This window comes from Chroicocephalus ridibundus, chromosome 1 (genome assembly GCF_963924245.1).
Source record: "Chroicocephalus ridibundus chromosome 1, bChrRid1.1, whole genome shotgun sequence".
NCBI lineage: Eukaryota > Metazoa > Chordata > Aves > Charadriiformes > Laridae > Chroicocephalus > Chroicocephalus ridibundus.
This window is the reverse complement of record NC_086284.1, coordinates 69,199,064-69,226,709: the sequence shown is the minus strand read 5'-3', so window position 1 is coordinate 69,226,709 and position 27,646 is coordinate 69,199,064. Positions and strand designations below refer to the sequence as shown.

Sequence of the window (27,646 nt, the reverse complement as noted above, 5' to 3'; positions counted from 1 at the left end):
TAGTGAGACATCGAACTGTAAAGGTGACACCACTTCCAATTCAAACAAATCCTTCTTTGATTCCTTCCTTTTATTAAAATAGCATCTTTTTAACCAAATGAGGTGCCAAGAGTGATGAAATGATAGCAGAGGAGAAAAACAGCTTTTACACAAAGTAAGACTATGCTAGCAGAGCCTTAATAGTCAAGTGCTCGCCTTTAGATTGATCTATAGTCACTCCTAGGAAAAAAAAATCTTCTAGAATTCTAGTCTGGACCCCATGAAAGGAAACAAAGGGGAACAGACTTAGGGGTGTAGGGTGGATTTGGTCCTGTGTGAGAGGACCCTGCAAGAAAGCTTGCTCTTAATAACCAGCACTGAGAAGTCACCCAAGTACAGAGCTTCAAAGGCTCTTCTTCCTTCTAGAAATCCTCTTGAAACACAAAAGATACCAGACACAGGCTTCAACGAAATCAACCTGAAGCTCTTAGGTAGGAGCTTACACCTGGAGATTTTTAAATTATTATTTATTTTACACTACCACCTTCATATTCTAAGCCAGTATTTACGACAGCTTAAGTCTAGGCATAATTTAGTATGAGGAGGATGAAACTTACCTTGTGCTACCCCCACTTAAAATCTACACTCCTGATGAATTATAACGTACTTACGCTTTTTGAACAGTTAATATGCGAATAGCACAAAAGCAAGCATGCTAAGTAACAATGCACAAATTCCTGTTTTCCATGCTTTCCCTCATTTACACGTGTTTTTCTGAAGCAGACAGGAAATTTAAACTAACCTTGCTTTCACAGGCTGACGACTGGAAAGTTGAAGTATTCAGAGCAGAACTGCAGGATAATTTTACATCTCCTGTTGCTAAAGATACTTAAAAGACAATATGTTCAACATGAAAGCTTTTGGTCTTGATTTGGAAAAAAAGAAAAACAGCCAATGCCAAGTTGGGTTTCTTTTTATTGTTAAAAGATTAAAGCATAACATTTCACCAAATACAAGTAATTTAGGGGTTTTCTGACATTACAAACATCTGAATCATCAAGAGGAAGTGTTGAGCTATACATAGTCTGACGTTAATTCATCAATTTAATGTATATTAGTACATGCTTAAAACATGGCCAAAATACAGAATCACAAAATAAGTACCTTGATGCTTCTAAATCTGAGACAAGTATATCAGAAAATTGAGTGCAATAAATTTCCAACGAATGACTACACACTCAATTACAGCCTCAGGGCAGAATTATTCCAGAAGGATTGGTAGTTTCTCATGCCTGGCTCGTTCACATTCAATCTGGGGAGAATTTCAATTCTGAGAATTTGATAAAAACATTTTGAAAAATACGACATTTAACAATTGTGAAAAAAGTTCAGTCTTCACAGGAATATATGGATTGCTTGCCACTCCAGTCCTTAATTGCCTGTCTGTTTTAGAAATCTTTACAAAACTAATTTGTATCCATTTTGGTTTCAAAAACATAGTACATCTGAAAAATAAAACATGACTCTACTGATGGGTAATACAAAGACATGAACACATATTTAAAATTACTTTCAGAAGTAAATCATTTCAGTAATACAGCTATAAGACAAGTTAAACATAGTACAATAAACCATGCATCTTCTGACTTGTCAGATCAGCTAAACTACTCGGTTAACATACAGCAACGCTTTTGAACACTTCTGTAAATTCAGCTTTTCTAGCACAAGGGAAAAAAACAGATTAAATTTGTTCTTCAAGTGGTTCAAGGCTGTCCAAGTGTTTTTTAGGTGTATCATCACTATGACGGCTTTGGCAATGGGTTAAATGTTTCTTAAAGCCTCGGGGAAAATTTGATTCAAAATTACAACGTGGACACTTCAACAAACTTTGACCGTGAGCAGCAACGTGGTTTTTAAGAAGAGACTCCAAGAGAAAAGCCTTGCCACATATTTTACATTTGTATGGGCTTTGAACATTATGCTTGTTAACTAAATGGTGCAAGACAGCACCTTTTTTCATTGCACGACAGCAACAAATTTTGCAATAATACTTTCCCTTGCCACGCTTCATGTATTTTGCTATTTCTTCCTCGGAGATGAAAGCCTCTTTCTCCTCGGTAAACTGCAGCACACACTGTGGCTGCATGGGAGTAGTTGCATCTATTTTTCTCTCTTTTCCGTAATCAGATGACTCCATATCATATTGCTCTTGGTCACTGTTGGATTCTTGCTCCTTTATCTCCATCGAGTCCATCTCGGTTTTTCCACACTCACTGCTATTAAGTTCAGAATCTGAGTTCTCCTGGTTTTCCTTCTTGGGCTTCTTTTTTGGGCATGAATATAACATGTCTTCTGGTGATTCTTTGGCTAATATTGATTGTTCATCCTGTGAGAATAAATCATCCAGTGGTTTCTGGTCATCTAAACTGTGAGAAAGAAAGTCACTCTCACCAGACTCACTAGGTGTCTGGGGCTCAGAGGAAAAACCCGGAGCAGACTTGTGAGGCTCGGAAAACAGGATGTTCTTCTGGATTTCAGAAGGTACAGTAGTTTCAGCATGTCTCTGGACATCAGAGGATAAAGCAGCAGCAGGCTTCTGCATTTCAGAAAATACATGCTTTTGAACATCAGGGGAAACAGCAGATTTCTGGGAGTCAGTAAAAATAGCTTGTTTGGGGGTCTCGGGAGAAACAGGAGTAGGTTTCTGGGAGTCAGTAAAGAGGCCATGTTTCTGAATTTCAGGAGAAGTAGATTTCTGAGACTCTGGAAAGGAACTATGCTCCTGAACTTCAGGGGAAATGGGAACAAGTTTCTGGGCTTCAGAAAATAGGGCATGCTTCTGGACTTCAGGAGAAACAAGAGCTGATTTCTGGGCTTCAGAACACAGAGCATGTTTCTGGCCTTCAGTCGAAACAGCCGAAGTAGACACCTGATTCTGGGGCTCAGAAAAGACACCACGTTTCTGGGCATCAGTAGAAATTGAAGGATTAGATTTACGAGACTCTGGGAACAGAGCTCTTTTCCGAGGTTCAGGGAAGTGACCCCTTTTCTGAACCTCAGAGGAAGCAGCAGAAGCGGATTTCTGAGTTTCAGAAAAAAACATAGATTTCCGTGACTCAGAGAGTTTCCAAGATTCAGGAGATACCGAAGCACCAGGCTTACGGACTTCAGGAAAGAAAGAAGGCTTCCAAGAGTCAGAGGAAACAGTGTGACTAGACTTTCGAAGCTCAGGATTAACAGGGGCAGAATGCTTCCATGTGTCAGGGGACAGAACAGGTTTCCAGCCTTCAGGGTAAACAGATGAGATGGGTTTCCACGGCTCAGAAGAAACAAGAGTAGACTTCTGGGATTCAGAAAAGGATGTAGATTTCCACGAGTCAGAAACAAGCCTCCTAGGCTCCGGCGACACAACAGGGCCAGGCCTTCGGGACTCAGGGGCAGACCTCCGGGACTCTACAGACACTGACGTGGCAGACTTTGGAGCCCAGGGAGAAACCGTGGAAGACTTCTGCACCTCATGAGGTGTAGATCTCCAGGGCTCAGGGGAAACGGTTGGACCAGGTCTCCATGACTCTGGTGAAACTGCAGGAGCGGGCCTCCGGGTTTCAGGAGAAGAGGCAGAAGCAGGCCTACGCATTTGAGAAGGATGCCTCCGGGGCTCAGGAGACCCAGCTGGGGCATACCTTCGCGGTTCAGGGGATACTGCTGGAGTAGGTTTCTTTGGCTCTGGTGACACAGCTGGGGAGTATCTGCGGGGCTCTGGAGACACAGCGGGGGAATGGCGACGGGGCTCTGGTGATACAGCGGGGGAATGCCGACGGGGCTCTGGAGATATTGCTGGGGAATGTCGACGGGGCTCTGGAGACACAGCCGGGGAATGCCGACGGGGCTCTGGAGACACAGCTGGGGCTGGCTTCTGTGGGTCAGGGGACATAGCAGGGGCTGGCTTCTGTGGGTCAGGGGACACAGCAGGGGCTGGCTTCTGTGGGTCAGGGGACACAGACGGGGACGGCTTCTCTGAGTCTGGGGATAGAGCTGAGGCTAACTTCTCTGGATCTGGAGATGTGGCCCGGGATGACTTCTCTGGATCTGGGGACGTGGCCTGGGCTGACTTCTCTGTCTCTGAGGAAGTCGCCTGAGCCAGCTTCTGGGGCTCTGGAGACCCTGAAGATTTCGGAAGCTTGGGGGAAACAACAGGTTCAGATTTGGGGAGTTCAGGAGAAAGGGCAGGTTTGCGCGACTCAGGGGAAAGGGTAGGTTTCTGTGGCTCCAATGTGACACTTTTTTTGGAGGAATCTGAATCTCCTTCTACCTGTTCTTTCCGTTCCTCATTCCACTTCTCAGGTGCTGCATGTTGTGCTGTGATGTGATAATATACGTTGCAATACATCTTGCTGGTAAAGAAACATTTGTGACAGTGAAACAGTTTTGCGCTTTTTTGATAAAATATAAGTTTACCCAAACCAGCAGCATCCATTTCGTCACAATACTCTGGGTGTATAGTACCCATATGAATTTGTATGTTTTCATAGTCCGTTCCTCTGAAGCTGCAGTGATCACACTCTAAGCGCTCTGTGGTTTTACGTAGTATCTGCAACATGTCCATTTTTCTATGGTCCGTAACAGTTTTCACAGCACTGCACCCTTTAAAGAACAAGCTTCAGTTCCTGCAATAAAGGAAAAAAATCTGTATAGTTATCTGTCAATGTTAATTTCAACTCTTTGCCATTCCTAAATAACCACATGTGCTTCCCCCCCCCATTTTGGAAAGCATATCTTCTGCATAAGTACTACTTCATAAAGAAAGGTACTAACTACTTCATAAAGAAATCCAAATATAGGTCTCTCCAATTTCTTCACATCATTTTACATCAGCAGAACTTGAAAAACAAAGCTTATATTTAACAACAGGCCTTCCTATCTATGTAAGAAAATCTGCAGGCAAATGATAAAAAAAGAACCCAGATGATAAAGAGATAAGTTTGTTTTATTTGATAAACGTGACTTGCTTTCTCAGTTGTCTTTTCTTCCCAGATTTGAAGTGGTTTTATTTACATTACATATGTAAACTGAAAACAAAAAGTACTTTGAAACAGTGGCACTGAGATAAAGCCATTTCAAAACTGCATTTTCATTATAAAATTTCAAAACAAAATAGCTAGTTTTTACAAAGACAAAAAAATTTCAAGAAGAAAACGGCAGCCTAAAGCCTAGGCTCTGTTTTCGCCTGTTAAATGCTCTTTTCCTTTCACTAATTACATGAAAAACAAAAGCTGCTGCTCATAAAGACTTTATCCATTATGAAAATAATTTTTTCCATTCCATTATTTCATCTGCTGCCCTAATAACAAAAATATTACTTAAAAAAACAGCAGTGACTTTTTTCCAGTTGGTGTAGTTGACAGCCCTCTGTATTCAAAACATTGCCTGCCTCACCCCAAAGAGAAAGATGGAAAATTCTCAAAATTACTGTTTTTGTAAGACCCTAAAACAAAACAAAACAAAAACCCAAAACAAAACACAAAAAAAACCCCACCTAAATACAGCATCTGAAATGCAAATAATTTTTAATGATTTGGCTAGATTCCACTATTTCCAACAGAGTTTACCGGGATTCACTACTACAATAACCAGCAAACCAATTCTAACCACATTCTGCAAGTAATTTTCACCTAGATGTGGGAGGTATCTCTACGGTGAAAAGGAATATTTGGACACTTATGTGAAATGCACAGGCTTTTTTCTTGAAGGTTCAAATTAACAGATGTTACATGATTATCATGCTAAGCTATCAACCTAATTTTGAGCGTCTTGTAAGACACACTGTTTCAAAACACACAAAGTTTTTGTGTCATTTTAACATTAATTTTCCTGTTTAAATATATATTAGACTAACAACTAATCTAAAAATATGCATCCAAAGCAAGTATTCCTAGTTTATTCCTAAAGCGTTTTTACCCTGGTTTCTTATGGAAATGAGGCCTACACAAACACATTGCCCTACAGTCAATGCCAATCAAATTAGACAAAGCAATCCAGTCTCATTTTAAATTTCTACAAGTTTCATGAAAATCAGGAACTGAGCAGAGAATGAAAGAAATGCCTCCACTGAGGCTAAGGCTGAACCACTTAACAGTTACTGTCTCTGTTTAACCTGTAATCAGTACATAAACGGTCAGTATGCGAATAGTCTTAAAACCTACAGAACATGCAGGGTCTGATTGAGCTTGTAATTAGGGAAAAAGAAAAGGAATTACAAATGCTACAGCAGTGAGATGGTTTGGGGCAGAACAAAAGTAAATTAGCAGTGCTGCTAGAGGATGACATGTATACAGAAAAAAAAAAAAAAAACAAACCACAAAAACAGGAAAGGGGGATTGGCTGAGGAGCAGAGGGCACAAATCTCTTAAGAATCATAGACTGGCTTGAGTTGGAAGGACCTTTAAAGGTCAGCTAGTCCAAGCCCCCTGCAATGAGCAGGGACATCTTTAAGCAGATCAGGTTGCTCAGAGCCCCGTCCAACCTGACCTGGAATGTTTCCAGGGATGGGACATCTACCACCTCTCTGGGCAACCTGTTCCACTATTTCACCACTCTCATTGTAAAAAATGTCTTCCTCATGTCTAGTCTGAATTTTAGTTTAAAACCATTGCCCCTTGTCCTATCACAACAGGCCCTGCTAACAGTTTGTCCCCATCTTTCTAAGAAATAAAGGTTCACTAGCTCAGCTGCTCATGGAACAACTTCTTTGCACACACTATGCATACACACTTCACATTAAGTCACAGGAATAGGAAGATTTCCAATCAGGAAGCACGGTGGGATCACAGATAGCTTTAAGAGGGATCCTGCTTTACATCTATGAGACAAATGAACAGCATCTGCCCACAGGCTAGCTACACATGAGAAGTAATCGCACTGCTCTACAAATACTGAAGTGGAAGGACCTTTTGGGTATAAATTGCAGTTTCCCAGCACTATTAGCAGCCATACGAAAGACAACCCAAAATGGAGTTCACTCTGCATTTGGTGCTGACCACGTAACACTTCCCAACATCTTATAACAAACTTTATATTCCTCTAAAAGACCAAAACAAAACAGAAAGACAATGGTAGCGCTCAGTGGTCTGTATCTCTGCAACAGCAAACAACTTGTTAACTGAAAAAACCCAAAGCAAGACATGTCTTAACACTCCAAAAGACCTAAAAGTCTTCAGGAATTAGGGTTTGTTTTTTGGCTGCGGAAGTCAAGGCAATGGGAAGACAGGAAGATTTCAACTTGAAAGCCAAAAATTATGAATTGATCATATGAGCTAAAGATTTATATTTTTTTTACAAATCACAGCAAAACATCATTAGGACATGAAGGACACACTACACTGATCACATTTTCAGAACTGAAAGAGAATTTGTCACTTACAAAATTGGTGTTAATCCCGAATTGTCCATTTTCTTTTCTCTAGAAAACCAAAAAAGGCTTTTTCAAACTGAATTTATCATAGCTTACAATGAAGTTTACCAGATAATCTCTTCTACCCTCTTCATAATTTCCCTCCTCTTTACACATTACCTAACTGTTGCCCTTTCTGGAGTTTTCTGTTATTCACTCCTCTCAACCACACTTCACCCCACCTCCCATCCTCATCTTTTATTCAGTCCTTTCTTACTTTACAATGGCAATCTGCACTTTCTTTCCAAATGCAACAGTGAGAAAAGGTCCCCGTCTGTCTTCCACAAATAGTCCAAGTTGCTGCTAAGCTTTTTTGACCAAAAGGTTATTCTGGAACTGGAAAAGCTACTTCCTCGTTTTCGTTTCCAGACATCCGAAGATTGACATTCAAGCCTCTGGCATAAGAAATAATGCTAAAGAGTTGAGGATACTTTCTCTCACATCACCATCACTCACCATTTTTAATTTTATAATTTCAGTACACTGTAGCTGGCAGTCACTTCAAAAACTGCCTCTTCTGCTGAAATCTCTACTTGATTGAGGCATGCTACCGAGCAAGACAACTCTTTGGTATTGCAGCACCTTAGGCCGTGACTCCAATGAATAGTAAATCTAGTTTTAGAATAGTTACTGTGAGACCAGTAACAAACTTGAACAGTGCTGAGCCACTATTAACTCATGCTGTCAATGCAAATTTGCTGAAACACTTCTGAAGGAGTAAATTCTGAAATGTTGCTGGTTCACTTAGCACATACCTGAATAGCTAGTCTAGCAGATTTTCCTGTCAGTCTCTCCTGATCCCTTCATACCTTGAGCTCAAATGCCCCTGTTTCCACATAGCTCTGATTACCCGCCTCCTCTATACTCAGGTTTGTCACACAGAAAACTGCCTGCTTCACATTTTTTGCCATCAACTCCTACATCAGAACTTGTTTTGCGCTGGATACTGCCTTACCTAGTTGGGTGAAAGTTTTGAGGAACAGCATGTCACTAAACAGTCCCACGCCAGCAGAGCCAGCCAGGCTAGAAACCATATGCTCAAAATCCAGGTCCCCGTGGCTTTGGACCTGCACGAACTGTGATGAAATCTGTGCTCAGTGGCATCTTTTTGGCAACACTAAAAAAGATGGACCACAGTCCCTCTGTGCAAATGCTTTACTACAGACATCAAAGGGACCTAGCTCTGCAGTGCTCCAACTCAGGCCCATAAAAAGCATATGGAAAGTAACTGGTGCTACCAAACTGGCAGAGTGCTCCATGTGTGCTGCAGAGAACTTGACCAAATACTAAAACCAAACATCATTCTAGTTGTCTGAAGCCCTTTGAGAGAAAGCATGAATTTCAGGATGAAGATCAAGTTGTCATGAGAGACAGGTCCCCCATGAAACACAGCAGAAGGGAGATGATGCTATACTACCTCTCAGCCTGTTGAGGACTCCTAGGAAGGACTAACAAGCTTCCACACCTCTAAGTACAGACAACTGCTGTGCAGACCCCATGCCACTTTGTTTTGTGGAACATTCTGACAGGTCCTACGTGTTTTGTAAACAGGATACTCAGCATTGCCCCTACTCAAGCTCACAGCTACAGGATGTGCGATGCCACAGTGGCTATAGCTGAGGCTGTGCTGCATGCCACTTTAAGACTACAAAGCACACCACATTCCTTAACAACTATTTCTGCATCCCCTCCTACTTTTCTCACTTTTCATGGCTTCAACACTGAGAAAACAAATACAGCCAAACAGAACTAATTACCTATTCTGAGAACACATTACAATTGAAGCAGAAACCTGAAGTCCAGCATTTATACTTGTCCTGTGTCTGCGTCCTGTCTCCACTTCAAGACAAAGTACTAAGATTCAACTAAGATTCTGGAGTTTGCAATACTAAACTTTAGCTTAAGGCAGCCAACACTCATTCAGAGTCTTCCCCAGACAAAGATTTCCACTGAAATCTACCTGAACAGATAAGTGTCTACAAGCTCAGTATATCCACAGACATCAGCACTAGCTCAGATCTTAGCTTGACTAAAGGTTTTTGCTGACCTGAAGTGACACAGATCAATGTCCATTGCTCAGGTTAAAAGCTGCTTGAAGAGACCTAGAGATCTCAGCAGTGGGACCACCAGTCTCTACTGCTGCTCCATCAGCCACCTCTCCCCAACCACTTTCTTTCACACGTCTAGAACCTACGTACAAAGGTTCCTACCACCTGCTCTCTCCACAGAACTGCTGAAGATTCTTACACCAGTTTCTGTTCCCTACACTGCATTTCTGGCCATAATCTTCTCCACCACAGGAAGACCAGAAAAACAGCAGGTTAAAAGGATCGGTAATGAGGACCCATATCTACCTAAGAAAAGAACAATCACCACTACTTTTTTTGCTTGGTTCTCAGCATCTGAGAGGCCAAAGTCATGATTTGGCAGAAAGAAAAAGCACCCAAGAAGTAAGAGGCAATGAGATAACTGCAAATTCTGAAGTTGGCTACATATATTGCAGGGCAAGCCCACAATGCAGTCAAACAGCATCAGCAATCTCTGTTGCGCTTATGTTTGACCAAGCAATAGGAGTGGCCTAACCTAATGTGCAAAGTAGACAGAACTCCTGGTATCTTCCTGGCCACTTCAGAGCCAGTTCCTGGATTCCGCATCCCATCATCCATGAGGATCGCACTAAAGATTAAGCCATACTTCCTACAGTCTCTCAAAAACCTCCCAGCAGTAGAAAAGAAATGTGCAGGAGATACCATGTATAAGAAAGAATCCACTGAGGGGATGGCACAACGCTAACTCTGGTAACTAACAAGATGTCTCCACTTCTCAACCCCATCCCAATTTCATAGCTACACATCTACTAATCATTTCTGGTTATTTTTAATAAACACATTCTACATTCAGTGTTGCAACGTTTAATATATCCCCACATTTTTCCTCTAGAGAGGCTAAGCCGTGAATGTCATGAAGTGCCAGAGGGGAGTAATGAAGGGCTCAAAGCTAAAGATCTAGATTGCCTGTGAGCACAGAAAATTACAGGCTGCTTTTAGTATGACATGAAGAATTTCAGACAGACAGCAACAAGTAGTTTGTCATATTGTTCTTCAAAATTAGACTGTCCTGGTTCTCACTGGCAGAAGGCTCTGTACCTCTTTTCCTCTCGATAAAGACTCAATCCTGGTGAAAACAGAAGCAGATAATAAGGACGTGCAACACACATCAATGATGCCAGCACAGCTGGGAAAGCCCTCAAGGATAAAGTCCTATATTTTCTGTGATTCCCTACATCCATATTGGATTCCCTATGTCCAATGTGAGCTAAGACTTAAAAACGGTGCTGCCATCAGTGCAACCTTGAAATGACAGACAACACACCAGTAGGAAGCAGAGGTGTCCAATGACCTCCTACTTAACTTCAAGACACCATTCTATCTATGTTCACCAAGCAAAGGACAAAGTCAGCCTGTACTTCTATGAATGCTCAACCTTCCTGTGATAATCCTCCAATCTTTACAGAGAACCACAAATCACACCTCTACTCTGATAAGCACAACCACTGCACAGGAAGGATGGCTGTTAATTTTCATCAGCCTTGGAAGTTTCTCACAGTCAAACAGTCCAGTCAGATCCTCTGTCAGTGAGGAGGGGCAATGGTAAAGTTTGTTCCATGCACAAGAAAGCTGGATACAGCTGCATCATTGCTTCTACTAGCAGGATCAGATCCAGACTATTGCTGTGTTTAAGCAAATGGAAAAATGACACGTTCTTGCAGTGCCAAAAAGTAAATGGCAGTCTGGTGGCAACACGATGCTTCTCTTGAAGCTACATCCCTGTGTTGTGACTGATAAAAGAAACAGAAGTTTAGCTCCCAGAAGAAGCTGCACACAAACATCCCCAGAGCGCGGTAGAGCAGGCACTTCACAACGCAAATGGCAGGTAAGAGGGTAAGGTCTAACACACTGAGAACAAGACAGGCAGCACTGTGTTCCTGCTAAGCCAGCAGCGTCCACAGCAATCTGACCGCATCCTCACAACTGAACTCCCAGCTACCAGCCCATCTACATGGGCTAAATCCCATCAGCAATGATCGCCAACCCACAGCTTTAAAATTACACACTTAAAAAAGGTACAAACACCCTGACCTGACCAGCCACTGAAACGGTGAGATACGCTGTAAGAACACGTGAGACACCAGATCCAGGCAGGAAATGGCTGTATTATTTGGTCCCGTATTTCCAGGAAAGATTCGCGTCAGAGGAAAGTTGAAATGTGACAATACTTGATGCACATGCAGATGATTTAAAAAGCACAAAGGGTACAGAACTGCAACTATTTTGTACAATTTCTACCTTTGCTAAGAGAATGACAAGTCTACACAGCAACACTAGTTATGAATACAAGATCTAACAATAGTATAAACTGTAGAGTAGTATCAATGGACCTATAACAGATTCAGGGTAGGAAAAATTAATGTCATGTTCTTCTGATGGGGCTTTCTAACTCAAGTTCACAATGCTGCATGGATAGCGTCCAAAAATGGCCCCAGAAACTTGCTTTTTGCAGTGCTGAACCTGAGTTAACGAAGTGCCACTGGACCCACCACGGCATACATCCAGTCAGGAACTGTGAATTAGGGTTGTGAATCTTGGTGATGTGAAGCAAAGAATTCCATTTACATTGTCCTGAAAGCAAATGAGGTTCAAGGGGAGCTTACGGAAGTGAAAAATGAAATCCATGGTCTCTACGTTCCTAACTTATAAACAACTCGGTACAAGTCAAGCTTCCAATTAGCCCTCTTACTTCTAACAGTGCTGAACTGTTACCGACTAAGGCAGCTCCCATCTGCACAGTCAAGCACCAAATCCTCCCAACACCTGCACCAGCTGCCAGAGGCCACTGCAAGCCCCAGCCGCCAACACAAACGAGCCTCCTCCAGCTCAGAAGTCGCCTCTAAAACGCCGCTCAGAGCCGAGGCACTTCATCCATCCCCAACGCTGTACGGACACAACCCGGCGACATGTTTTTCGAGCCTTCGCTTTCCATCGGCCTCACCGACCTCGCCGTCCCTCCCGGCGGGTATTTCTGTCACGCGTGAGGGGGGGCAGTCCCGCCGGCGACACGGCCCGGCCACGACTCGCTTTCCCGAGACGTCTGTCCGTGGGGGAAAGCACAACTCGCAGCGTGCTCCACCTGCTCCGCCGGCCATTGCTTTTAACTTTCTCCTGGGGAGGGAAAGGGTGCCGCGGACCGGGCTTTTCCAGAGCAGCCGGCTTCGCCCCTACCCGCCGCCCCCCCCGGGGCAGGGGGCCCCAGGCCGCCCGCCCATTCATTCCCGCACCGCCGGGCGGTCTCCCCACCACCTCCCCTCTCCCTCCCCCCAGCCGCGGCCCCGCCGGTTGTGTGTCTCCCCCCGCCCCCGGCACCCACCGCCGCCCGCCTGCGCGATCCGCAAGGGCCGCCCGCTCCGCGGCGCGGCGGGGGCTGGACAAGGGGAAGGCCCAGGCCCGGTGCCCAGGGGGAGGGGAGCGGGCCGCGGCCGCCCGCTCTATGCCTCCGGGGGTGGCGGTGAGAGGGATCCCCCCCCCCGCCTTCTCCTCCTCCTCCCCTCGCCCGCACTCACCGCTGAGGCGCCGGCGGGGCGCACCCCCGCCACAACGGCGGCAACGGCAGCGCTCGCGGGCGCGGGCTGCGCGAGGGGCGGGGAGGGGGAAGGGAGGGGGAAGGGAATGGGGGGGGGGGGGGGGGGGGGGCTCCAGGCAGGCGGCGCGCGGCCGAATAGCGGCCGCTTTATCGCTTCCCCCCCCCCCCGCCCACCGCCATGGGCCAGCCCGCCGCCCAACCGGAAGCGCCGGCGCCGGGCGGCGGCCCCGCCCCTCCTCTACCGGCAGGGCCGCGCGCGGGGCCTAGTCACGTGCCGCCGCTGTGGCGGCGGTGGGGGGGTTGGAAGGGGGGAGGAGCGGGTGCCGCGCCCCCACAACACCCCCTCACCTCCCGCCCCGCCACCGAGGCGGTGCGTCACGTGCCCCCCCCCACCTCCGTGCCCCGCCTAGCCGGCAGGGGGCGCTGCCACACCAGAGGGGGCTCGCGCCCCGGCCGTTGGCGGGGGGGCAGCCAGCCAGACGGCGGCGGCGGCCGCTCTCAGCCGCCCTTTCCCCCGCCAGGAGGGTCCGTTGCGGCCCGTCCGCTTCCCGCTGCCCCGCGGGTGGAGCCGGGCGCGGTTGGCGGCTCGGGAAGGTGGTTCCTCAGGGTTAGCGGGGGAGGTCGGCACGGTCAGCCCCCAGCAAGGCTTTGTGTCCTCGTCGGGGCCGGGGAGGGTTCCCGGTGAGCGGGGAACAGTGCGGTGAGGGGGCAGAGCCGCAGAAAAGGTTGCGGCTTCCCCGAGTGAAGCTTTCACAGCGTTCACCTGAACGGCGTCTGGGGTGAGGCTCGGCTGCAGCTTCGGTACCGTACACGGGTGCTGGTGTCTGCTTTCTGTCTGGTGTGGGGAGGAGGCGGAGGGGCGACTTCATGGCTCTGCAGCTTCCTGAGGAGGGGAAGCGGAGAGGGAGGTGCTGAGCTCTTCTCCCTGGTACCCAGCGATCGGGCGTGTGGGAATGGTTCAAAGCTACTCCAGGGAAGGTTCAGACTGGACATGAGGAAGCGTTTCTTTACCAAGAGGGTGGCCAAACGCTGGAACGGGCTTCCTAGAGAGACGGTTGATGCCCCAGACCTGCCAGTGTTTAAGAGACATTTGGACGATGCCATTAATATACCATGCTTTAACTTTTGGCCAGCCCTGAAGTGGTCAGGCAATTGGACTGGATGAACATTGTGAGGCCCATCTTACTGAAAATATTGTCTTTTCTCTGTCTTTTTCTTCTCTCCATACTTTTCTTCCTCTTTCCCATTTCCTCTTTCCCATTTCTTTCCCTTTTCTCTTTAATCTGCTTTTTCCTTTGCTTTTTGCTTTCCTTTTTTCTTCACTTTCTTTTCTTTTATTCTTTTCTTATTTTCTTCTTATTCTTTCACTTCACTTTTCTTCTGTCTTCTTTCCTTCTTTCTTTCTTTCCTCCGTTCTTCCTCTCTCCCCTCTCTCCCCTCCCCTTCCCTTCCCTCCCCTTCCCTTCCCTTATTTCTTTTTCTATTTTTTCTAGTCTTTTTTACTTCCTATTTTCTTTTTTCTTTCTTTTTTCTCCTCTTGCTTCTTTTTCCTTCTCTTCTCCCCTGCCTTCCCCTCTCCTTTTTTCTTTCCTTTTTTCTTTCCTTTCTTCTATTTTTTTTTCTTCTGTAGTCACAGAGCTACAGAAATCAGCAGGAATACAGGCCAAGCAGCCCCTCTTTCCTGAAGAGCAAGAACATGAAAAATGAGTATCAGAATCCCCCCACATGCATGGCACAAGGGCCACCTTCATGGAGGAGGGAGCAGGCATCTAGCCAAAACGGCCCAGGAAGGCAGAGGAAGGCAAAAAAAATGCAGGGACACTTGCTAGCCCACCTTGGGGGAAAAAAAGCCTTCCTCCCTCCAGCTGCAAGGCACAAGAGGCTAGCTTTGTGGTGCATGAGCAGCAGGCAGTAACCTAGCCAAAATGGAGCAGAGGGGCCCTGGGAAGTGGTCATGCTTGATGCTGCAGAGGAAGGCAAAAAAAACCCAGGGACCAGTGCCAACCTGCCCCAGGGGAAGATTCCTTCCTGACCCCAGAGCTAGTGATCAGCTATTCCCTGAGCATGTGAGCAAGACCTGCCTCCTCGTCCCACAGGCTGGTCACATCTTCCAGCAGATGCCCAAGCCCTATTCTCCCTCAACCTGAAGACATCTCAGGAGCTTCTGAGAGCAGCAAAAGGCCCCCAGCATGATCTACCTTGAAGTCAAGAATCCTCCCCATACCTGCCAGGACACCAGCAGGTGCTCCAAAGCACTGGGACCCCTTGCAATATCTCTGCATCCCATTTTGTACAGTCGCTGCCCCTGGCTCCACAGAGGACGAGGATGGTGAGCTCTGCAGTGCTCCTCAAGAAGGCATTCCCTTGATCTTGCCACTGCTATCCAGCTGAAAAGGATTTCCCTTCATCAGATGAGCTTTGAACATGGCCCCGCCAGGAGCCAGTCTTGCAGCGGAGAACCTCCAGAAGCCTCCTTCAGCCTCCAGTCTTCCTCCCTCAGCCTTCTCCAAGTAATTCCACTGGCTCCTCAAGGAGTTCCTCTTGGATGTCTTTGGGCTGCCCCCGGGCCAGCTCTGTGCTGATGGCCAAGCCAGGCAGGCTGGCAGCAGGACACGGGAAGATCCTGCCCCAGGGCATTGCAACTGCTGCACTGCCGGGCGGTGGCACCATGACATGGGGGTGACGGTGTCCCCCATGCACATCCCCAGCCACCGCCCTTCTGCCCAGCATCCTTTGCTGGAAGGTCTTTGGGTTGCTGGCCCCAAAGCAGTCCCTGTGCCCAGGAGGCCCAGGGGGCTGTCCCTGCCCTTGGTGGCCGTGCACTGGGCACAGCTGCTGGGTGTCCCTGATGCATCCTTTGCCACTCAGATCCCAAAGATAAACCCAATGCTGTTACTCTTCCCAGGCCATGACAGAGACCAACCCTGCAGCCCAGAGACCGCCCCCTATTATCCATCCCCGCTCTGTGCTAGAGCTAACGTTGGACTACGCAGCAAGGAGGACTGTTACAGGTCTCCTCCAACTGAAATTTCTAGTCTGGTCTGTTCTGTTCTATTCATCTGAGCCGCGGTGGCTGTCAGCGCAGCTCCAGTGAGCTATTCAACTGAGCAGGTACCTGCTCCAGGGCGATCTACATAGCTCCTAGGCTTTACTGACCATACTGGTGATGGGCTCGTTCAGTTGCCTAAAGATAAAAAATGAGTGCTCTTTGAAGTGCCCCAGGGTATCTGAGACATCTGCACAGGGCAAGTGAGTGTGACACAGAGGAACTGCTCCTCCTGGAATGGTTGGTGGAGGCCAGGTAGGAACCCCAGAGCAATTCAGGTGTCTCTGGGTACTTCTGGTTAGATGAATGCATCAAACAAAGGTCTGTGTTTAAGGAGAACTTACATACCAGACACACACCTTTATAAGGCATTGAAATAAGGGTGTATTGATTTGGAGCCGGGTCCTTTCCCTTCTGTAGGCTCAAGGTGTAACATCAGGTTAAACTAATTTAGCTTACAGCAGAAGAAGGCTTTTTTTCTAAATTAACTTACTATATGTTCCATGACTTTTTTTTTTAAAATGCCAGCATGTCTTTATGGGTTTTCTGAGGTCCAGTATCTTCCAAGGTATCTCTTCCTGCATTATATTAAACTATTATGTTAAATTATAAACTTCTTCCTAAATTATAAATGTTTTTCTCCCATCAATCCCTAGTAGCCATTTTCAGCAACACTTGAAAAGATCGTGTTTAATCCAGGAAGTAGTCGTGGGCCTTTTGTTAATACCATACGCTTTTCAGGCTGTCAGCTGAATGTTATTTAACACCAGTGCTGGACCATGCTGGGCTGTACTGGATCGGTTCATGGGGCTTGTTCAGTCTTTCTGTTTTCTGCTACAGTCCGTACGATGCCAGGAAAGGTCCTTCTGAGTTAAACTTTCTTCCCTTCGTTGTGAGGTTACTAAAGCAGAGCTAGACAAGGCTGGACTAAGCTTGATGTTAGACTTTCTTGAAATTTGGCCAAGACAATTTTCTCCTTTATATTATTTGTGTAGCTGTGTTTAGTTCTGCCTGTTCCAGGACCTCCACATTGTTTATTTTGGCTGACATTTAAATATAAATATTTAGTTCAGGCAGCCACAAATAAAACTTCTGATAGTCTTCTATCTCTCCTGTGACTGCCAGCAGGAACTTGTTTAGTACGGTGCTGTTAAAGATTCAATGTGTCATTGATGCGGTTATTGTTAGACTTCCATATTCTTAACGATAGCACTTCCCCAGCCTATTCACTTCACTGTACCATAGGTGCAGATACCAGGTAAGGTAAAAGATATGGTCGAGAAAATTAAACTTATGTCCAGTTCTCAGGGGTTCTGAAATAGTGACATTACATAAGGCCATGTCCATTTTTAGTGCCTTTGGTTTTTATCTCGTGACTATTAGACCTTTTTTAGTGCTTCTGAATAAATAATTGGTCTTTTGCGAAATATTTTTGGCCAGTGTATCTTGGATGCAGGTTTCATCAGCAAAGCTCAGATGTCCAGCCTTAAGCTGTAATTTGAGGAACTGACTGGAGGGTCATTGCAGAAAAAAAATCACTGAACAGCACGACAAATGCATACACTTCTTGAGTCATAGGAGGAACATCAGGCTAGTTAACTCCTGACTGGCAATTACAGTGTATTTAGCATCTGTAAAGGTTCTGGGTTGTTTTTACACAGGTTCTGTAAATTTGTAATATTTCTGCTAATACTGTTGAAGTCCTTCTGAAAGTTAACACCACCTAGGGCTGGATGTAGGTGCTTTTCATTGATTCATTCAACACTCTCATGTAATACAAAAATATTAACATTTCAAAAGAAACTCCACAGAACTGTAGTTGTTACTGTCACAATTCATTTCCCTTTTCTTTAATAATTTTTTGATTATTCCTTTCCTCTGTTATTCTTACATTCTCTTTTTGCAGAAACTTGTCATAAGAAAAGCACGACAGTGGCAAATAGCAAATGGTTACAGGAAAGTAAATTAGCAGATTCAGTATATTGTGAAATTTCACCCGAAACACTGCCCTACCCTCCGCTAACTTGGGGCACAGAGTCAAAAATACTGTCTTCACAACATTTTACTTGACGTCCAGTTATATAGCACTGAAATGATAAAAACTTTTAAGACCGATATATTTTGGAGAGAGCTTAAACTGAAAATTCAAACCAATATCTGACCCAGATTAATTCAGCAACTGCAGGACCTTCAAAATAATTCATGTTCCCCATTTCTTATTTTTTTGCCCAATCCGATAGTCAGGGAAGGAAAGTTACACCCCGTTGTTCGTTTCTCATAGCTCGTTCCCTGACCTGTGCCTGAACTTCACTTTCCTAGCACTATTTAGAAAAATGTTGGCCAGGCTTCCTCCTTTCTGTAGTCACCTGGCTATTTCATGTTGCTCCATAAATCTGCTTGGCTTGCTGGCCACGCTCCTGATTGCTGTTTTTGCAAATGACCCGTCCTTTTAGTACAGGCACAAATTAGTTTCAGTGGAGTTATGCTGGTTTACAGCAGCTGAGAATCTATCCCTCGCTGTAAACCTCTGCGGGCAAAAGTGATACTTAAGGACTGGATTTTTTGTCCTCTGAATTAACATCACTGAACTATAGGTGAGTGTAAAAATTATTATTCTGAGAATGAGAGTTCTTGTGAATTCTCAGTTGGCTCTGGAAAGCATATTTAATACAAACATTCAGAAACTTGTCTTTTATGAAAGGTTTCCAGCTGGAGATTTGATTTGACTCCAGATAGTATTAACCGTGCTGAGATCTGTGCAGAACTAGCTTTGGCCTTGGAAATGAGAGAGGTGGAACTCGTAGTTTCGTATTGATCTCTTGAAAACATCTTTAAATAATAATGTTTTCTAATGGTAAAATTCAAAGTTATTTGTCACATGGAGCTTCTTACTATGCCTTCTGTCAAGAAAATACTGTGAAAATAGCTTCAGCCATCTCCATGAGCATTTGGTTCAGAATAAGTTTCCATAATTAACCATCATCATTATTAATATGAATAATTGTATTTTTGTCGCACTTTTGGCTACATTACTGCACTTTTTAAAAAAAAAACCAACCAAACGAGATACAACAAAGACAAAAGGTGAATGTGTAAAAACTCCTGTGAATTTGAAAATACCTGTTTAAAATTTCTCACACATACCCTCTCCCTTGTGGATTTTTTGGAGCACGTTTTTTTTGCCTCATAAATGTCCTTTGTTCCTGGCACCTGTGGAAGAGGGATCACTGTCGGTGTGCAGCCAAAGTAAATAGCAGTACCTTCACGCCCTGCCAGGCACCCTGCCCTGCAGGTCAGTGGGGAGGAGCACCCCGTTCGGCCGGGGGCTCAGCCGTCCTCTAGCATCAGGATGCCATAGGATCACAGAATGGTTCAGGTTGGAAGGGACCTTAAAGACCATCTAGTTCCAACCCCCTGCCCTGGGCAGGGACACCTCCCACTAGACCAGGCTGCTCAAAGCCCCATCCAGCCTGGCCTTGAACACTTCCAGGGATGGGGCATCCACAGCTTCTCTGGGCAACCTGTTCCAGTGCCTCACCACCCTCACAGGAAAGAATTTCTTCCTAATATCTAACCTAAATCTCCCCTCTTTCAGTTTAAAACACGTAGCAAGCTCCGAATGAAGGAGACTCGACTGGCCTTTTGTGGCTGCTTCCCTCAGCTCAGACCCGGAGGATCCCAGCAGTATCCTTCCTTTTTGTTGATTGATTGTTAGAGACTTAATTGATGATCCCTTTCCCAGAAGCATTCTCTGGGCAGAGCTCTCTGCCTGAGGAGCAGGCGCTGGCTAAGCCCTGCAAACTGGCGGCTTGGTGTGAGCAGGTGTTGGTACCCAAGTTCGCCTGGCTGGAGGATCGAGGCCTTAGTCATCTATGTAAAAATCAGATCACGCTGTTGAATTAAGAGGCAGCCCTGTTCTTCCTTTGTCTCCTGTCCCCCGCCTTTGATATCTTGATGTCACTCCAGAGGATTTCATCTCCGCTGACCCTCAGCAGCTAGAGCAATTTGACAGAAACACGAACTACCCATGCCATGTAAAATAAAAGACACTTGTGGAAATCCTTTCTCTTCAGTAGAGCATTTCAAGCAGTTTGCTGCAGTGACGCCGGTGCTAGCCAGCAGCCTGGCAGGGGTAGCCATCAATCTGTATTAACCCAGCGGCCACTGTAGGGTAACTGCAAAGCCAGCCAGGGAATATCGGTGGTACATGGAGGTGATGGCTGTGGCTGTGGCTCTAGCCACAGGCTTTCCAAAAGCCTTGTGCACCTTTGGCAGTTAATCCTTCCTGTTGGGCAGGCTGGCACAGACTCATGGACACTGTCGCTGTGATAGCCCTGGGGAGCAGGCTGAGCTGAAGCACTGGGTCCATAGCAGGGGTCCTGGCAGACGGGGGTTAGTTTCGCTGCTTGCAAGTTCAGAGGAACGAGCACCATGGTGTCCCTTCTGCAGGACACCTTTCATGAGCTCCACCGCCAGTCTCATCCCCCCAGCAAAGACTTCCACTGCTTCACCATCGCCCGCAGCAAGGTAAGCAGGTGGGATGAGTCTGGACACAGGTGTCTTCCCGAGCATTCGCTGATGGTAAAAACGCCAGCAAGGTAAAAAATAATTAATTGCACTGTTATGCTTCTGGAAAGGAAAATCTCTGTTGGTGCCAAAATTGCACAACACCTTGGAAAGCTGTCAAACAGCCTTATAGTAATGCCGAAAAGATGTTTTGAAAAGTGACATAATTTAAATCCTTTCTTTTATATTGAAGGCTCTTTCGTGCCTGCTGAGCAAGATTCTAACAGTAAACTTTTCTCCAGAGAAAGCACAAATTTACATTTCTTTTTCAAGCATTGAGTTCTACGAGACTTCCATTCTGCTGGCATTTGGAAGTCCTTGACGGGTTTTGTTTGAACCATGGTACATCATAGAACAATACAGATACAAAAAAATCTCAATAGGACAAGGCTAAACACCCATCATCAAGAAATGAAATAGCTAAGAGTTCAGTGGAAGCGATAATTTACTTTTCTCTGTCTTATGGCACAAGGATATATTTGGAAGCACTTCGGACACAAGAGCTTCATTCCTCTTCTTAAAAGGAGCTATTTTTTAAAAGGGAAATTACCCACCTTAAAAAAATCACCTCATATTTTAAGTGTGTTTGATACAGGAGCTGCCAACATTTGCCACCTGAGGGTCCCAGACTTACCCTATGGGGAACGGAGAAGTCCCTCAAAACCGCTTTCCCGCCCAAATAGAGCTGCTTATAAACTTCAAAAACTTTGAAACATTACCCAAAGCCACTAGCTTTTTCAAAAAAGCTGGTACCTGTCTCTCTGCTCAGCCGTACCATCAGGTAACATTTAGCAGTGGTCTGTCACACCTCGCAGGCTGCTTTTAGAGAAGCAATATTTTTTTCAGCAGTTTTGGCTAAGTTTTCAAGAAAACCAATCCTGTACATGTAGTGAAAGTGTAGTGAAAGTGTTGCGATCAACCATGGTTCTTGGTTGATGGAGAATTTTTTGGTTCCTTCCACCTCTAGATGCTGCAGGAGAAAGCCAGCACTGCAGGTTGGGTGCCTACCTCCTCTTCTCTGCAGGCTCATCTGCTTTAGCACGTAGGACTTACATTCAACGTTCCTGTGCCAGGAGCGTCCTTTAGTTCAAACCCACCCTCCTTCTTCCCTGGTATCAGCCATCTCCCGTGCGATGTGTTCTGGGGGGCCAGGACCTTGCTCAGTCTTCCCTCCCTCTTTGTCCTGATCTCCTCCTCCCTCCTTCCAGCTTGAAAGCACCGTTCCTGAGCAGGGGAAAGCAGCTTTTCAGGTGTCCCAGGAGAGGTCCAAGGAGGGTGTGCTGCCCTCCTCATAGGCATAGGCTTCCCCTTGGTCTCTGGGACATATTTTGCCTGACACCCTCAAGGACAGTAACTGAATTTCGTAGATCCACATCCTAGTGTGGATTGTGTTCTTCCCACAACTGACTTAAAAAACAACTGGTCGTTTCCATCCAAGTCTTCAGTTAAAAGCACACTTGCCACTCGTCCCCAAGCCTGGTACTTGCATTTTGCACTATTGCATTTTATCCTGGTTTTATTACTCCAGATATAGCACTAGCTGACTCCTGCCTCAGTCATTGATGGAAATAGCATGTAAAATTGACCCAAGCCAGGTAATAACCTGTCTCCGCTGTGGTTCTCGTTTCATCCCAAGTGTTTTGTCTTTCTATGGTTTGCCAGCCCTTTCACTTAACTCGCAGTTCTGTAATTAGTTTCCAGCTTCTATAGTTCACCTAATAATTTCCATTTAGCGTGGAATCAAACACTTCATTTAATTCCAAATAAATCAGGTGTACACCATTCACCACACTTCTTGGCCAAACAAAGTTAATTTCTATTCTTTTTTCCACGCTGTTGATTTCTGTAGGTGAGCTGGAGTACTTGAAGGATTCCCTTGCAACCTAGTCAAGAGAAGGTTTTCCCAAAGGAGGTGAAGAAACTCCATTCAGGATTTTTGCTGGATCAGCAGTTACAGAGGAAGTATTGCACTAGCAAACAGAGAATACATGAAGTCTTAGAAGCTGTCTGGTGAATGAGACTTTTTTGTATGGTTAAACTTCTTTCTAACTTGTAAAGAATTTATTTCTCTACAGCTAGGGATTTCACCTGATTTATGAAATCGTGCTAGAATTTCATGAGTCTCGCCCCCTTTCAGTTCATATTAGGGTGAGAGATGCTGGCATATAGTTTGCAGTTCTAGATGATCTTTTTTGCCTAAGCAAAATGTAAAAAATTATCATATTCACCCACGAAGTTTCTCTCTCAGTGAAAATGTCAACAGTTTGAAGGCATGGAGTACAATCATAAAAGACAGCTATTTTATTTCATTTCATTCTTTCTTTTAGGCCTCTAAATTACTTTCTGGAATTGCCTTTTTGTTCTTATAACACGGTAATGACTGTAATGAATAGAGCAATAAACCTGTTACCTAACACTGTAGGTATGGAAAAATCATAAGTCATTGGAAGTATGTCTTAAATACCCATTGAATGCATTTCTATCCCATGTAACACATTTGCAAATGTTTTCTTCTTAGGTATTTGATCTTTAAATAAGGAACTTAAACATTTTCAATACACAATCAACTTTAATGTTTGTATTCCAGGATCATGTTGTAAATTCAGGAAAAAACACTGAGTCTATTCAGCTGGGGAAGTGTTTCCATTTTTCATTTGCCATTCCTAAGGTAATCACATTTAATATTCCCTTTTTAATGGGTTTGGACTTTGCCCTGTGTGGAGGGCTAGATTACCTCTCTTGAGTATTTCAGTTCACTTCGATGGATTGTCTTGAGGTGTAGTTTTTCAGGGGAGGGGATGCAGAACACCCAACTCTGAACTAAACAACGTTGCTGTCAGTGGAGCGAGTCCTCTTTCTTTGGTAGCAGCTGCAGGAGCGACAGAGACCCGGCTGCTCTGCCAGGTCCCCCCAGGATGGAGAGCCGGGAGCTGGGAGCCAGGGCCTGCCCTCACCAATGGGTCTGTGGTGGACGAGGAGGTCCAAGGTGGGAGTCGTTCTCTTTTCCTAAGTAACAAGTGATAGGATGAGAGGAAACGACCTCAAGTTGCACCAGGGGAGGTTTAGACTGGATATTGGGAAAAATTTCTTCACCAAAAGGGCTGTCAAGCATTGGAACAGGCTGCCCAGGGAAGTGGTTGAGGCACCGTCTCTGGAGGTATTTAAAAGACCGGTAGACATAGTGCTTAGGGGCATGGTTTATTGGTGGACTCAGCAGTGATAGGTTTACTGTTAGACTCAATGATCTTAAAGGTCTTTTCCAACCCAAACAATCCCATGGTTCTATTTTATCAAGTCAAGCCAGGAAATGCACAGCCAGCCAAACCCCTCGGAGCAGGGCGGGAGGGGGTTCGGGGTCATTTTGGTACACCCAGGGCCCTGACAGATCCTCTCTCCCTCAGCAGTAGGGCGTTTGTCCGGGGGTTATGTCCAGCAAAAGGGCTAAAGAGGGAAGGAAAACACCTTTGGGGCTGTGGGAATGGCTTGTTTGGGAACAGCACATTCAAACCTTGATCCTGCAGTCCCCCGTACTCTGGGTCCAGAGCTGGAGCCGGACCCGGAGCCAGGAGCCGGGACCAGCCGGGGGAGTGGGAGATTTTTTCTGCTGTACGCCTGCAACGTGAGGCTGTGCGGCACCCAGGGCATCTCCACATCTCCTTTCTGTTCTCTTCTGCTCTGTGAAAGAGAAGGACTTTGAACAGCAACGCCCTCCTCTCCCTTTACACCGCTGAAAAATGGCTGTGGCAGCTGCAGACCCTCTTTGCTGCTGGACGGCTGTCACGGGTCTGCCTGATCAGTGTGTATGGGGGCTGCGGGGCCCCAGCAGGACCACCCCACCTCTGTGTCAGTGCTTCAGGCAGGTTTTGAACCATGGTCATCCACAACTCTGCAATTCCAGGTACAGTCAGCATCCAGCCTGTCGTCAGCTCATCCTTCCTCTTTCTCACCATCGTATACAGCAGTGGCCCAATCTATGGTCTCCTCTGGAGTCCCAACCTCTTTCCTCCTAACACTGAAATATTGACATATTCCTAGCCCAATTTTATTGCATTCATCATCATGTTTTAAAATAATCATATTTGGTGAGGATTATTTTGTGTTTATTCTTCTCTGTCTTCTTTTCTCGTGCCACAGGGAGGGTGAGGAATGTCTTTGGCAGCAACACGCTGGAGTACACAGTTAATTTATGTCAGGGGCATTACAGTTTTCTCATCCGAATGCCCAAGAACATAATTATACACATATTGGCGTTTCTAGATGCTGATGATCTTCAACAGCTGTCAAAAACATGCAAGAAATTCCAGCAGGTAATGATGTCAGATATCGGTGCTTGTATTCAAGTTCACTGTTAAGAAATGATGTAAGATGGGACTTCACATCAGTCTCATTCAGTAGAACCACCCGCATTTCTGTGGTAACCAGAGATGGAAAGTAGCAGAAGACAGACCCGGGCACAAATCTGTAGCAGCAGACCGGGTCCTTCATGCGGTGGATAATCTAAACCCTCTGTCTGGCCAGCTGCATCCTTCTAGAGTTACTTTTCTCTCTGTTCACAAGATCTGGCAACGGAGATCCTGACTCTTTTCAGTGGTGCCCGGCAACAGGCACAAACTGGAACACAGGAAGTTCCATCTCAACATGAGGAGGAACTTCTTTACTTTGAGGGTGGCAGAGCACTGGCACAGGCTGCCCAGAGAGGTGGTGGAGTCTGTGTCTCTGGAGACATTCAAAACCCGGCTGGACGCCTTCCTGTGCAACCTGCTGTAGGTGACCCTGCTCTGGCAGGGGGGTTGGACTAGATGATCTGCAGAGGTCCCTGCCAACCCCTACCAGTCTGTGATTCTGTGATTAAAAAGAAAATAAAATCCCCACAGGTTTTATGCAGAATATTTGTATTTTACTTCAAAATATATAAATAATTTTTAAAGAGCAAAAAGAAAGAGCTTCCCACGTCTTCATCTTTTTGTATCTCCTGCCTCTGCACGTGCTGGGAGGCAATTATGGATTGGCCGTGAGTCAATATGCCATTTCTGTACCCAGATGTACCATTTCTGTACATCAGTCTTTAGCCTTTCAGAGAGTATTTCATTTTTCTAATCAAGGCTGCTCGTTGGAATTGGGCAAAGAACACCGCAGTCACAACTGCGGTCCCACGTCTTCTGTGCCTGTGGCCATTTGAATCAAAATATTATATTTATATACATTACAGTAATAAGCCTCTGATAGTATTTACCTAGTTGTAGATGAGACATGCAAATGGGATGTGTTCAGTGAGATCGGGATGTGGCATAACAAAGTGTAAACAACAAAATCCGTATCTGGAATACATTTATTTTTTTAGTTATGCAGCAGTGAAGAGATTTGGGAGAGAGTAAAACTGTTAAGAGAGAAACCAGCTCTTGGTAAGAAGATGACGAAGTTTTTGGTCTTCAAGAAGCCGATGAACTTCAATGAAAAGCCCAAGTGGATGCAGAGAAGACAGGGCGCATTCTTTTACGTCACTTGGAATTTGTCAGGTAAGGCTCAATAGGTTTCCCATTTGCTTCACATATTCTTTCTGTCAGAGGAAACAGTTATAAATAAATAATAATAACTGGAGAATTTTAAGTTTCTCCTCTCATCATTGGAGACTCAGACAGCACCAGCAACTCGCTAGTCACATTTCCAGCTGATTTTTAACATTTTATATTACATCAGATGCGGGGGGAGAGTACTAAGTTAGATTGATTTTTTTTTTCCTTTTTAAGCCTGCTTTATTTTGAAATTCAATCCAATTTTTTACATAGTCAGTGGTTTTTGCCACAAATTGTATTCACATCTTTGTTTGGGCCATTCAGGACTAATACTGCAAATAAAGGCTAACAGAGAAGCTGCCTGTGGCACTAGAGCGGTGCTGGCCCACCACGGCCGGGGAGGTGAGCCACAGACCTCCACGGACTCTCTGAAAACAACTTACAGGCATTTGATTTTAAATGAAAAGAAGCAGCAGAATTTGCTTAAAAACTGCATCTGCAGTTGTCAGAACGATGTTTTGGAGTTGAATAAGCTTCTCTATAAAACTGCAACAGGCACGAATGCAGGTTTTTGTACTGAATATTTACGTTCCACCTCAGTTTTCTCTAACACAATAGTTTGTGACAGACTGGAGCCCAGTTCCAGTTTGACACAGGGGGATTTCCATATTGCAAAAAGTGGATGACCTCAGCACTCAATAAGAAACAGGGCAACAGGCATTCAGGGAAGCTATCAAGCTGGTGAAGTTGTTTATTAAATTTAGGGCATTATATTTTAAAAGCGAGAAAGCAGATGGCAGCGAAGTCAGCTGCGACGTAACCAGCCCCAATTCCCATTCCGCAGGGATGCTGTATCTCCTTTCAGCAAAGCCGAATTTGCAAAACAAAGTTACTATTGTGGCCATAAAGCTCTCACGCCAGGCTGAGTTTGCACAAAGACAGGCATTTATTCAGTGTCATCTGGAGAAGCGCGGGGCAGGCGGCAGCTCCTCCCTCCTGGCCGCCCCGGCGAGGAGAGCAGGCTCGGGCCCTGCTGCATCCCCGTGCAGGAGAGATCGGGGCAGGGACTTGGAATTGCATTCGGCTGCTTTGGCCATCATATTTTGCAGCGTTACCATGAGGTAGACGCTCGCTGCCAGCGGGCAGTGCCCCCCGAGCCCCGGTGGGGTGAGGGGCGCAGTCTTCCCTACAGCTACAGCTGTACAAGCCCCCATCCCAAACCCAATCCCTCCTCCCACAGGCACTGAGCCGTCCTGCTGGCCCTGCCCGAGATGGCCAGCGGCACAGAGAGGGGAAGCTCATTAGTGGCGTTGTCTCTGCTGGCAGCAGGCATTTCTCATCTCCTCAGGGTCACATTCCTAGCAGAGAGCCTGCGGGCAGCACTCCCTCATGCCCAGGGCTCCTAGTGCTCCTGAAGCTCCTGGTGCTCCCAGCGCTCACGGTGCTCCCGGAGCT

The 27,646-nt window shown here is 45.7% G+C and overlaps 1 protein-coding gene across 4 annotated transcripts; it reads right to left on the bottom strand.

The window, feature by feature from the left end:
* Nucleotides 1-934: 934 nt before the first annotated feature.
* On the bottom strand, nt 935-13,174 carry CHAMP1 (chromosome alignment maintaining phosphoprotein 1). Of its 4 annotated transcripts, XM_063338460.1 has the most exons (3): nt 13,047-13,167; nt 12,483-12,648; nt 935-4,646 (listed from the first exon to the last, which is right to left on the bottom strand). In XM_063338460.1, exon 3 carries the CDS (start codon nt 4,583-4,585, stop codon nt 1,721-1,723), a length of 2,865 nt encoding a protein of 954 aa, XP_063194530.1. In that variant the 5' UTR covers nt 4,586-4,646; nt 12,483-12,648; nt 13,047-13,167; the 3' UTR covers nt 935-1,720. The 4 variants fall into 4 exon arrangements, with proteins under 4 accessions (XP_063194530.1, XP_063194538.1, XP_063194546.1 ...); XM_063338468.1 differs by lacking the exon at nt 12,483-12,648 and having other exon boundaries at nt 13,047-13,174; XM_063338476.1 differs by lacking the exons at nt 12,483-12,648; nt 13,047-13,167 and adding an exon at nt 12,854-12,943.
* Nucleotides 13,175-27,646: the final 14,472 nt, after the last annotated feature.

Bases quoted from the DNA above. Each gene is read 5' to 3' on its own strand.
- CHAMP1 (XM_063338468.1), bottom strand. From the start codon at position 4,585: ATGGACATGTTGCAGATACTACGTAAAACCACAGAGCGCTTAGAGTGT.